This window comes from Rhinatrema bivittatum, chromosome 16 (assembly GCF_901001135.1).
Source record: "Rhinatrema bivittatum chromosome 16, aRhiBiv1.1, whole genome shotgun sequence".
Taxonomy (NCBI): Eukaryota; Metazoa; Chordata; class Amphibia; order Gymnophiona; family Rhinatrematidae; genus Rhinatrema; species Rhinatrema bivittatum.
In genome coordinates this window covers 23950910-23964531 of record NC_042630.1, presented here as the reverse complement: position 1 = coordinate 23964531, position 13622 = coordinate 23950910, and the positions used below count along the sequence as shown (strand labels likewise).

At 44.5% G+C, this 13622-nt stretch overlaps 1 protein-coding gene across 3 annotated transcripts in view; it reads left to right on the top strand.

Moving 5' to 3' along the window:
• RNF167 (ring finger protein 167) overlaps positions 1–2332 on the top strand; it is a 79206-nt gene extending 76874 nt beyond the window's left edge. For all 3 annotated transcript variants that reach the window (XM_029581890.1, XM_029581888.1, XM_029581889.1), the window contains 2 exons: positions 355–435; positions 833–2332. In XM_029581890.1, the coding sequence (XP_029437750.1) occupies positions 355–435; positions 833–1176 (425 nt within the window). In that variant the 3' untranslated portion in view covers positions 1177–2332. The remainder of the gene's footprint in view (positions 1–354; positions 436–832) is intronic.
• Positions 2333–13622: the final 11290 nt, after the last annotated feature.

The following is a 13622-nucleotide window of genomic DNA, read 5'->3' as shown; positions in this document are numbered from 1 at the left end:
CACCTTCCATTTGCAATCAGCCCTACTGCTACCAGAATGCACCAGGAGGAAGGTCAGGCGGCAGCTGCGTATGACACGTTTCCCCGCGGCTGTCGGGTCGAAAACCGGACGCTCAATTTTTGCCGGCGTACGGTTTCCGAGCCCGTGGCTGTCAGCGGGCTCGAGAACCAACGCCGGCAAAATTGAGCATCTGCTGTCAAACCCGCTGACAGCCGCCGCTCCGGTCCAAAAGGAGGCAAAAAATAAAAATGTAATGATTTGATTGAATATATTCTGTTGGTTGGCAGGTCTTTACAGCTTATAACCTTTGTTTTTTTTTGTTTGTTTGTTTCTGCTGCATCGGGTCCTCACCAGGCGATGAGTATGATGTGTGTGCTATCTGTCTGGACGAATACGAGGAAGGAGACCAGCTGCGCATCCTGCCTTGCTCTCATGGTAAACCACTCCACAGGCCTAGATTAGCAGTGCTGGCAAGATCAGCAAGACTGTAGTCGAAATACACATTTTAATAAACATAAAAAATAGAATGAAAAAAAACACCCCAGACTTTATTCTTGCCCTCATTCAGTGGCAGGTTCCATGCCCCCAAGAGCTTAGCATGTAAACTTTACATTGTGGGGGGGGGGGGTGGGATTAGAACTAAGGTCTCCAGATCCTATGTGAAGCCGTACACTGGCATCTTTCATAAAACGTTTAACTGCATGCAGGATGAGTTCTCCTGTTTTGGTTTTTTTTTGGTTTTTTTAATCAGATGATCCACCCTGCATCCAGCTTCTTGTAGCTCCCTTTTTTTAAAAAATACTCACTGTACCTTTTCCACGGCTTTCTCCAGCCTACCACTGCAAGTGCGTGGACCCGTGGCTCACCCAGACCAAGAAGACCTGCCCCGTGTGCAAGCAGCGGGTGATCCGGACGGCCGAGGATTCCGACTCGGAGGCAGAAAGCCAGCGGGGGCCAGAAGAGGAGGAGGAGGAGAGGAGCGAACGGGATTCGGAGCGCACGCCGCTGCTCCGCCCCTCGCCTTCCACTGGGCCCCATTCCTTTGGGAGCATGGCACAGTCCCCAGCTCAGCCTGAGGAGGAGGAAGGGTCCTCGTCCGAGGAGGAGGAACAGCTGCATCCCGACAGCCGCCTGCTGATCCCTGGAGAGCACCCTGCTGGCATCGTCAGAGCATAACCCAGCTTTCTCTCCATCCGTGCCCCTCCCCCTCCCCCCCCCATCCCCAAGAACATGTTTCTGACATGTGATACGTGCCATTTCCAGTCAGGGTCTCGCATGGAACAAGCAGACTGTGGGGGGAATACTCTAGTAGAAATGGGGTGGAGGTGACTCCAGTGGCTAACGGTTGCCAGTGCTGATCGCTTTTGGGTGAGGTGGATACGTTCTTCTGACCTGTGAGAATAAGGCTTATGCCACCCCCCCTCTCCCCAGGCATATAAAACAGAAACTTATTGCAAATTCACTTGTAATCATTTTTTTTTTGTCTCTTTGCCCCACCCAAAAGCAAAAATCCTGGGGGGACTGGAGCCCTAAGACGAGCCTTGACCACTTTGAAAATGCTAATTAAGGCCTGCCTGCGGCCCAGCGTCTGGGAAGAAAACGGGGCTTTAAGAGCTAGGCTCCTTCCTCTTCCAGCAGTGGCTGGGAGCTTGGCAGGGTGCTTTTTCCAAGCAAACGGTGAACACTCGCTAAAGACTGGCGCTCCAAACCCCGTGGAGAAACTGTCCCTGCCTGAGGTGGGGGGGGAGGGTTCCCTTCCGTTGATTGCTAATACAAGTATTGCACCTTAAAAACGAGCACAGTAACTGGGACCATGAGGAGCAGAAGAATACTGTTCTAAGCAGCTCTGCCGTCCTCACGAGTGCTGTAGTCTTAAGGCCAGTGTAGACCTGTAAGACACTGAGACAGGTGAGCAAGCACACGGGAGCTCTGCTGGAGCTCCGTCTTCCGCATTTCCTTGCTGCATATGCCAGCAGAGCAGTGTCATTTGTAAATCGCTGCACTGCGGAGTTCATTCACTTATTTTTGCGTAAGGAAACCACTGGAAATCTTGTTTGTTTTTTGATCATCCAGTTCACAGCGTGAATGCTCATTATATGATCTCTGTTATATGCCCTGAGTAGCTGGTATGTGATGCTGATGTGTCTGACAAGCACCTAGGCTCCTGAGAAGAGATGATTACTTTTTATGTTTACTTTCATGATAATACTTCCGTGTAAGAGGATTCTGCATATTTTCTTTCTTTATAAACTGACATGTTTTGAACAGAGGGATTTACGTGTATGTAAAACTCACTTTTCTCAATAGGGAAACCTACTTCTCTGTGACCTTTTTTTGGTTTGGGCTGTGTTTATGTGGCACCAGTACTGGAAGATGAGTGTAAAGTTTAACAGCATCCACCTTGCTCGCTTGCACACTGCAGCCGGGACCAGAAACCCGTTTTTTTCTCTAAAGCTGGTTTGGGGTCTCTGGCACCTCCTGGGTGGGAGGAGAGGGAAGGTGGTTGTCCTTAGCCTCTGATCAATGTACGAGCGATGATTATGGTAATATGCCTCCTGTTCGCATGTCCCCCCTAACCTCTGTGGGAAGCCCCCGTGAGGAGTCGTCCTCGAAGGATCCAGCTTGCCTTTTTCAGAAGTTCTCAGGAGGAGAGAGAGGGGTTTACAGTGCCTTTCCCACTGTGGAGGTAAATGGGGGGGAAAAGAAGGGCGTGAGGCCTCCAGCCCGTGCCTGGTGTGGGGCAGCGGTTGGTGTGTGCCATTTCCCGCAGGGCTCAGGAACGTAGACAGTCCATGCATTTTATTTCAGTCTTTCTGCAATATTGACGTGGGTGTTGGTTCCCAGGTAAGTTGTAAGTTTTTCTCCTGTGCCCGATTCCTCCCTCTGACCGTTAGAGCCCAGGCGTGGGCAGCTCTACAAACGGGGCTGGTTTTCAGGATCTACCCAATGAATATCTACGAGGTGTATTTGCATGCATTGTCTCCATGCACATACAGGTTCAGGCTATGCAGTGTGGGCATCCTGAAAAGGAGAACAGATTGCTGGATCCCATTCTGCTATGGGATCAGACTTTCTTGTGTCTTCCTCACTTGTTATTTCTGGGTGCAGGTGGGGTAGGGATATGTCAAAACCTATCTCTAGCCCGGGGCTCATAGAAGATAACCAGGTTGCTACTACCTGTGCTGGTAAGCGATTCCAGGCCTTCATTTATTTATCCATCACATTTAATACCCTGCCTTCTTAACATCAAAGCAGCTTCCAGTAAAATACAAGAGCCACAGTCCAAACATTATACAATAAAGTACAATACAATAAATACAGCAGTGCTACAAAACCAAGAAAGGGCATCATTATTATTTTATTGTAAGCTGCTGTGATGCTTTTGGGAATGGTGGATAATTAATTAGGAATAAATAAAAATTCTCAATAGCCACCCATGTAAGGTAAAATTGTATTAACTCAATAAAAAGTAGAAAAATAGGAACCCCTTAGACTCCTCTGTTCCTCAATCCAGTCCAACCAATGTACCATTCCAATACCCCACCTCCATAGTAAAGAAGCTGCCCGAAAAAAGCCAATCTTTCCTAGTGCGGAGATGGCTGCCCTCGGGACCAGTGGGTTTATGCTCCCCTGCCAGCAGCTAGAGACTGAGCAAACTGACGTCACAGTATACATAAGCCTGCCACTATTCTCCGTCTCCAGCAGCTGGTGGATGTGCATCTTTCTATGGGGATTGCTTCGAGTTTTTTGGAAGGAGAAATTTGAAATCTAAACTAAGAAAAAGAAAGCCTCGCTCTCCTGCGGTGATACCTAAAGGTCCCTCCCCCAGCTGAGAATTCCTGAGGTGATTTCCGAGGTCCCTCAGAGAGGGGCTTTAGTCCGGTAGCCGGCTCCCGGCGTGGACTTAGCTGCTTGTGCGACTGAAAGGCAGCAGGTGCAGGAAGCAGAGCACGGTGGTGATGGAAATTGCTGTCTCCCACCCGCAGCTGGGGCCCTTATCTGTGCTCAGCCAGGTAAGGCTGAGCTCGGGTAAGTTTAAAAAAAAAAAGGAAGAAGATATAGACAGAGACTTAGCGGGAGGTTTTACTGTGCAGGGCTTCCTTCTCCTGCCCGGTCTCAGAGCTCGGTGCACCGCTCTGTGGGAGGTCGAGAGAGGTGGGCAGCCTGGCGGGTTGAGCAGCTTTGGTAGACAGGGCCCTGTTCTAAGGCTTTTCGCTCTCTTTCAGAGGCTGCTTTCTATTGGCTTGTCAGTGTGCGTCTCGCTGGGCACACAGTCCAGCCTTGAATTTTGAGTGCCCACGTGAAGCGCCGCCTAATGGCTGCGCACTGCCGTCAGTGCTCAAGTGGCACTATGTGCTTGAGTTTTTTGTGTGCTCTTATTTTAGTTGCCTGCGGGAGGGCCTACATGTGCACGCATAAATCTTGGCCACATAATTTTTGGGCACCCAGTTGAGTGCACATATCAAAAAAAGAAAGCAAAAAGCAGCTAGACACACGCCTCTGGCTGCCGCTTTGCGCATTGTCAGGCATGATAGTGCCTGGCCTCAGAAGGCTAAGCCTGTTCTTTTCGGGCATCTCCCCTGGAGTGCCCACTGCTTTGTGCCAGTGCTGTTTGGAGGCTCAGAGTGCCTTGTCTTCCTCTGGTTTTGGCTAAGCCTAGTTCTTCCCAGCCAGATGTGGTCTGGTTGAAGATGTGTGAGGTGGGGTGCCAGACCGTGGCCCTCCCCTAACTGTTCCTCAGCAGGAGAAGGTGGCTCAGTAAGGCGTTCTCAGATGCCACTCAGTCTGGATGCTTCTGCCTTTTCTTCAACGCCGCTGTGCCCCTCAAGTGGCAGCAGGTCCTTTGGATGGGGTCCCCCCTGGATTGGAGCCGTATAGAATTATGGGACGGTTCTTTCAGAGAGATGAGCGGCCAGCTCTGTTTTTTCCCAGACCTTGATGATGCTTGGAGTTCCTGGGGCAGATTCCGTTTCTGAGCCAAGGAGAAAGCCTAGTTTGGTTTCCTCCCATAAAGCCTCTTGTTTTTTTCCCATGATGGAAGCCATTCAGGAATTGACTGAGCTTGAGTGCAGTGCTCCAGAGCCCATTTCCAGAGGGATCAGATTTTGGAAGGCCTGTAGCCTCTGCATTCAGTGGTGAGAGAGAGCACTTCCATTTTCCGAAGGTAGATGCACGTGCGTGTGCAATCTCCAAATGCACCCCTATTCCCATGGGAGGAAAGGCCTTGACGGATGCTCATGTTAGCAAGATTGAGACTAAGCTTGAGCAGGTGCTTGAAGTTGTGCAGTGACCTTCCATGGCTTCATGTTGTTCCTGTAGTATCTCACTCTTCATAATGTCATAATGCCTCTGTATCGCTCCATGGTGAGACCGCACCTTGAATACTGTGTACAATTCTGGTTGCTGCATCTCAAAAAAGATATAATTGCGATGGAGAAGGTACAGAGAAGGGCTACCTAAATGATAAAGGGAATGGAACAACTCCCCTATGAGGAAAGACTAAAGAGGTTAGGACTTTTCAGCTTGGAGAAGAGACGACTGAGGGGGGGATATGATGGAGGTGTTTAAAATCATGAGAGGTCTAGAACAGGTAGATATGAATCGGTTATTTACTCTTTCGGATAGTAGAAAGACTAGGGGGCACTCCATGAAGTTAGCATGGGGCACATTTAAAACTAATTGGAGAAAGTTCTTTTTCACTCAACGCACAATTAAACTCTGGAATTTGTTGCCAGAGGATGTGGTTAGTGCAGTTAGTATAGCTGTGTTTAAAAAAGGATTGGATAAGTTCTTGGAGGAGAAGTCCATTACCTGCTATTAAGTTCACTTAGAGAATAGCCACTGCCATTAGCCATGGTAACATGGAATAGACTTAGTTTTTGGGTACTTGCCAGGTTCTTATGGCCTGGATTGGCCACTGTTGGAAACAGGATGCTGGGCTTGATGGACCCTTGGTCTGACCCAGTATGGCATTTTCTTATGTTCTTTGCTTCTCTCCCAGGAGGTTGCTGACACTGCCGTAACTCAATAAATAAACGTAATAAATGCCGTAAATAAATAAATAAAATCCTAGCACTGTTATGGTACCAGCTGTAGCCTTTTTGGCTGATGCGGGCTGGGCCTTGTTCCGCACCTTGTCCAAAGGGATGATTTTGAGTGTGGTGGCCAGGTGCCAGTGCTGGTTGCGCTCGGCCGTGCGCATGTTTTACACGTGGTTGGCCGCATGTTTTCAAAGCGCGTCTATTACCCCTTATACCGTAAGGGGTTTAGCATGTTGAAACCCCACGACCAAACCCCTTGGAAACTAGTAGTGCTCATCACATGCAAATGCATATGGCTGAGGCTACTAATTAGTTGCTCTGGATACTGAAAGTAAAATGTGCGGCCACTCCACCCATTTTATGCTCATAAATTAACCCCTGCTTCAGTTTTTGAGAATGCACAGATCATCGCTTATTTCATGTTTCCAATGAAAGAGCTCAAAGTGCGTTACAACACATCCGAATGCACACCTACACCAACCTATATTTTCTATAACAATCCCTTTTGCCCAGGGCCTGCAGATCCACACTGCCCAGCCTAGCAAAGATGTCTCTGGGTTGAATCGACCCATGTACTATCCAATGAGGCATTCCAGTTGGATTTTAATTATCTCCTATTTTCCTGCCTGTGGCCCATCTGATTGCCTAGACCCTAGACCCTGTAAACACATCTACTAATTTGAAAACCAACACCCACCGTGTGCTCCCCATTTCAGGGAATATAGAATAATTTAAACAGATCTGTGTTTATTTTCATATTTAGTTTCGGAATGAAGTTTAGTGTCTCTCGGCAGTACTCGGGCTCTTTACTGAATCTGATAGGGGTGCACTTACCGAGCACACATTGGGAAGGTCAGAGGAGAAATTGGGTGCACTTGCAGCAGAAGTGCGGCTCTGGCTCCAGTGTCGTCTTCACTGTTTCGCTCCATGGGCTTTGGTTTTGTTCAGGTTACTGCTCTTAATTTTCTTTATTTAGCTCAGGCCCTTTTCCTTGGTAACATATGCATGGTTGATACTGCTCTGTCCCCACAGGGCTTCCAGCCTTACGTTTGTAGCTGAGACAACGGAGGGTAAAGGACCTCAGAGCAGCTCTGGTATTTGAACCCTGCCATTGGAAGGAGGACGGATAGCAGCGAGTTCCTCCTGTTTAATTCTGTCTCTGCGGGATGGGATAAACCACAGTGAGAGTGAAATAGCATGGGAGGTAGGTAGGAGGACTCTGACCAAACAGGCCCGTGGCTGCTTGCTGCATTGGACTGACCCAGGGCCAGCTGAGCTCTAGCAGCAGAGGTTCACTTGATGGGATTGCTATCGTGAACAATCGTTAGGTCCAGGTCTAAAGACTGCCCAAGATATAGCTGGGGACATGAAAGCCTAAGGCAAAGCAGTTTTCCACAGCAGCTTCCATGATGAGTGATCTTACACTGTCATTTTTTGTGCTGCTTTCCAAAAAAGGTAGGAAGACAAAACTCTTCAGTGCCCCAATTTAGTTTGTAGCATTTCTTGGCATCAGAGTACACTCTAAGCCTGGCAGGTTGGATTTGAGGCTACAGGTGTTTTGGTCAACTGAACATTGACCATTATTCAAACTGGTTAATCACATAAAATTCCTGAAATTCTCTCTATTCACCCATCCCCTACTTAATGCCAAAGGTTCCAGGTACAGCCAACTTAGAATTAGGTCAGTCTAAATGGATTGATGGTAGACATTTCAAGATGGCATTATTGCCAACACAGATTAGGGAGCAGGACTTGATGTAAGCCGGACAGTTCAATCTTTTATCTTCCTCGACACCAATTAGGAGCCTTGCAGCAGAGGTACATGTTTTTGCTGCGTAGAGGTTCTCAACCCAGTTTTCAGGATATCTACAGTGATTATGTAGGCAAATCTCTCCTATGCATATTGATCGTGGATACCCTGAAAACATGACTGGCTCTGTGTATACCACAGACTACACTGAGAACCCATGTGCAGCCCTCAGCCTTAAAAGATTTGGTTTTTATAGAAAAGTGTTGGTACCTTTTTATTGCTGGCAGAGCTCCACTGGTGTTTTTCTCATGCCTCAAATGATTTAGGAGTTGGAACTGTTTTGCAGGAAGCTACACAAGGCAGGGCTGAGACCATGCTTGGAAAGTGTACTTTCATCCCGCTGGATGATCTTGCTGCAAGATTTACCTGGATTCTCAAGCCCTCAGTTCATCCTTGGAATTCAGTCACCATGATAGCACAAACTTTTCATTCTTCCTCTACATTGAGATTTCCTTACTATTAAGTTACTGCTGGTTGGGCTAGAAGAGTTAACAACAGAAGCCTTAATTTGAGTCATCTCAAGTTAAAGTGTTCTAAAAACTCTAAGGAGCCGATGCAATGAGCCACAGCTCAACAGGTCCAAACCAGATTAAAAAAAAAAAGTAACATGCACCCAGCCACAGCTCCCGTGTGCCCAATTTAATATGTAAATGAGCCTGTCCTCAAAAGGACACACTAAGGAGTAATTCTGCTTCCCTGGCACAGGAAAACAGACACTTGTAAAGTGAGCATCCTTTTTCCTGACCTGACCACCATCAAGACTTCTCCTGATGCTGCTTTCTGTGGTTCCTACTTGGTATTGCAACAATATTAAGTAGGAGGAATCTCAAAAGCTTTTGTGGAGGCTTGGAGCACATGAACCACCAGCACTGCCAGTAAGTTGTGTGTTAAAAACATGCAGTCATTTACATCATGGGTAATAGCTTCATCTACATGTGATGAGTGCTATTAGCTATGCACTAATCCCATTATTGTATCAGGAGTTATTCTAGCACATCAAGCTGTGCTAGGCTGAGTGCACTGTATTACATCAGCCCCCAAGTATATATTCCAGCTTCCTGTAGCCTCAACCCACAATTCAAGCTATATTCTCTGAATTTTAAGACAGTATGGTCTTGGTTAGTAAGGAAGTCAGGGAGAAACCTATGCCAGAAATGATATTCTAAGGTGATTATTCAGAGATGAAAAATCATGACAGTTGGAAGATGTAATAGAGCAGATTAACAAATTAAAAATTAGTAAATCAAATAAAGCAACTAGCTGACCAGATGATATGCACTCCTGAGTTCTGAAAGAACTCAAGTGAAATTGCAGATCTATTACTGATAAGGGTATAGCTATCATTAACATTGTATATTGTACCTGAAGGCTACAGGGGTCCATGTAATGCCAATCTTTAATAAGGAAAAAAAAAAAAAGGGTTATGTAGGAAATTATACCAGTAAGCCTACCATCAGTACCAGGAAAAAATATTCTGAACAAGATTACAGCACAGACAACCAACAAGTTTCCCCAAGGGAAATCTTGCTTCAGGCTGCTACATTTTTTTTTTTATAGGGGTGAACATGTATATTACATGAGCTGGTGGATATAGTGTATCTGGATATTCAGAAGGCAGTTGACAAAGTCCCTCCTAAGATTTGTGAGAAAATTGAAATGTGATAGGAGGCACTGTCCAATTGTGAACTAGGAGGTGCTTAGAAGATAAGAAATGGAGTGTCCCTGACAGACCAGTGCGTTTTAATGTTTATAAATGATCTGGAAAAAGGAATAAACTTGTCTAAAAATATTATCACTTCATTTGTGCTAATGAAAATCAGCTTCTGATTTGAGACAGGTTCATAATTTTGGGGTATAATTTACAGTAATCTCATAAGAAACATGCCATACTGGGTCAGACCAAGGGTCCATCAAGCCCAGCATCCTGTTTCCAAAAGTGGCCAATCCAGGCCATAAGAACCTGGCAAGTACCCAAAAAACTAAGTATATCCCATGCTACTGGTGCCAGTAATAGCAGTGATGATTTTCTAAAACTTGATTAATAGCAGTTAATGGACTTCTCCATAAAGTTATCCAAACCCAACTGCACTAACCACATCCCCTGGCAACAAATTCCAGAGTTTAATTGTGCACTGAGTGAAAAAAATTGATTTAGTTTTAAATGTGCTACCTGCTAACTTCATGGAGTGGCCCCTGGCCCTTTTATTGAAAAGCGTAAACAGATTCACATTTACCATTCTAAAACCTCTCATGATTTTAAAGATCTCTATCATATCTCTCCCCCCCTTCAGCCATCTCTTCTCCAAGCTGAAAAGTCTTAACCTCTTTAGCCTTTCCTCATAGGGAAGCTGTTCCATCTCCTTTATCATTTTGGTAGCCCTTCTCAACTATCTCTTGAGATGCGGAAACTAGAATGGTACAGAGTATTCAAGATGCGGTCTCACCATGGAGCGATAGGCATTATGACATTTTCTGTTTTAACAACCATTCCCTTCTGAATAATTCCTAACATTGTTTGCTTTTTTGACTGCTGCAGCACAGAGCTGACAATTTTAAAGTATTATCCACTATGATGCCCAAGTCTTTTGCCTGGGTGGTAGCTCCTAATATGGAACTACAGCATGGGTTATTTTTCCCTATATGAAACACCTTGCACTTTCATCTGCCATTTGGATGTCCAATCTTCCAGTCTCACAAGGTCCTCTAGCTACTCTGAATACCTCACTCATTCTTTTCCAGATCATTTATAAATTTTGAAAAGCACCATTCAAGTACAGATCTGAGGCACTCCACTGTTTACCCTTTTCAACTGAGAAAAAGGGATCATTTAATCCTCCCATTACCTGTCTTAAGTTTGTAATATACAAAGGGACACCACCTAGCCCATGCTTTAGTTTTAGAAGCCTGAGGGATTTTGTCAAATCCCTTCTGAAAATCCAAATACCCTACATCTACTGGCTCATCTTTATTCACCCCTCCAAAAAAATATGAAGATCTGTGAGGCCAGACTTGCCACAGGTAAATCCATGCTGACTGTTCCATTAAACCACATCTTTGCTTATACTGTGATTTTGTTCTTTAGAATATTTTCCACTTTTCCCAGTACTGAAGTCAGGCTCACTCATCTATAGTTTCCTGGATCACTTTTTAAATAATCAGAGTTACATTGACCATCCTCCAATCGTCAGGTACAATGGATGATTGATAGGTTACAAATTTTGCCTAATAGATCTGAAATTTGAGTTCCTTCAGAAGCCTGGGGTGCATCCCATCTGGTCCAGGTGATTTGCTGCTCTTTAGCTCATCAATCTGGCCTACTCCATCTTCCATGTTCACATGCATTAAAGGAACTGGTATCTCCCCAACATCCTCATTAGTAAACAGAAGCAGTCTTTCTGCAATGGCCTTATCTTCCTTAAGAGCTCCTTTAACCCCTCAGTCATCTGTCTAACCACCTCCCTCACAGGTTTCTTGCTTTGTATTTTTTTTTTTAAAGTCAGTTTTTGCCTCTATGACCATCTTCATTTTAAATTCTTAGCCTGCCTTACCAATGTTTTACACTTGACCGTGTCTATGCTTCCCTATTTTCTTCAGATGGATCCTTCTTACCATTTGAAGGATTGTTGTTGGCTAAAATAACCTCACCTTAAGCATGCCCATAATTGTTTTGCCTTCCTCCCACTTTTAATAGTTATGTGCACTGATTTCAGGTTTCCCTAATTTCATAATTTTTGTTTTGGGGTGCTCCTGAACCAAGACAGAATTTTGTTGCCATAGTCTATTTTGTTGGTGGGGTGTGGCACTTTATGTCCAGGAGGGTATAGAGCCCAACAGGATAAAGATCATACAAGAGACTAAATGCTCATTAGTCTATGGGTAGAAATCCCATGTGTGTTGGGAAAGAGTATACTACCATCCACCTGGCCAAAATAGACAGATGATGAAATGCTTAGAGAAATCAGGGAAGCTAACTGCTTCATGGAGCAATTGGTTCAGGAACCAACACAAGAGTGAGCTATTTTAGATTTAATTCTTAGTGGAACACAGGATTTGGTGAGAGGTAACGGTGGTGGGGCCACTTGGCAACAGTGATCATAACATGATCAAATTTAAACTACCAACTGGAAGAGGGACAATAAGTAAATCTGCAGCTCTAACACTAAACTTCAAAAGGGAAACTGAAAAAAAAATGAGGAATAGTTAGAAAAAATGAAAGGTACAGCTGCAAAAGGTTAAGTGTTCAGACATGGACATTGTTTAAAAATACAATCCTAGAAGTGCAGTCCATATGCATTCCACACATTAAGGTGTAAGGAAGGCAAAATGATTACCGTCATGCTTAAAAGGTGAGGTGAAAGGCTATTTTAGCCAAAAAACATCCTTCAAAAATTGAAGGATCCATTTGAAGAAAATAGGATAACACATTAGCATTGTCAAGTTAAGTGTAAAACCTTGATAAGACAGGTGAAGAGAATTTGAAATGAAGTTGGCCATAGAGGCAAAACAAAAACTTTAAATATATCCGAAGCAAGAAACCTGTGAGGGAGTTGGTTGGACCATTAGATGACAGAGGGGTTATAGGGGCTCTTAGGGAAGATAAGGCCATTGCAGAAAGACTAAATGAATTCTTTGCTTCTGTGTTTACTAATGAGGATGTTAGTGAGATACCAGTTCTGGAGATGGTTTTCAGGGGTGGAGAGTCAGACAAACTCAACAAAATCACTGAAACTGGAAGATGTAGTAGGCCAGCTTGACAAACTGAAGCATGGCAAATCACCTGGACCAGATGTTATGCATCCTAGGGTACTGAAGGAACTAAAAAATGAAATTTCTGATCTATTAGTTAAAATTTTAACCTATCATTAAAATCATCCATTGTACCTGAAGACTGGCCAATGTAACCCCAATATTTAAAAAAGGCTCCAGGGGCGATCCAGGTAACTATAGACCAGTGAGCCTGACTTCAGTGCCAGGAAAAATAGTGGAAACTATTCTCAAGAACAAAATTGTAGAGCATATAGAAAGACATGATTTAATGGAACATAGTCAACATGGATTTACCCAAGGGAAGTCTTGCCTAACAAATCTGCTTTTTTTGAAGAGGTTAAACAACATGTGGATAAAGGTGAACTGGTAGATTTAGTGTATTTGAATTTTCAAAAGGTGTTTGACAAAGTCCCTCATGAGAGGCTTCTAAGAAAGCTAAAAAGTCATGGGACAGGAGGCAATGTCCTTTTGTGATTACAAACTGGTTAAAAGACAGGAAACAGGATTAAATGGTCAATTTTCTCAGTGGAAAAGGGTAAACAGTAGAGTGCCTCAGGAATCTGTACATTTCTATATATGATCTGGAAAGGAATAAGATGAGTGAGGTTATCAAATTTGTGGATACAAAATTATTCAGAGTAGTTAAATCACAAGTGGATTGTGACATTACAGGAGGACCTTGCAAGATGAAGATTGGGCATCCAAATGGCACATGAAATTTAATGTGGACAAGTGCAAGGTGTTGCATATAGGAAAAATAACCCTTGCTGTAGTTACACAATGTTAGGTTCCATATTAGGAGCTACCACCCAGGAAAAAGATCTAGGCATCATAGTGGATAATACTTTAACATAGTCGGCTCAGTGTGCTGCAGCAGTCAAAAGCAAAAAGAATGTTAGTAATTAGGAAGGGAATGGTTAATAGAATGGAAAATGTCATGCCTCTATCACTGCATGGTGAGACCGCACCTTGAATACTGTGTACAATTCTGGTCACCACATCTC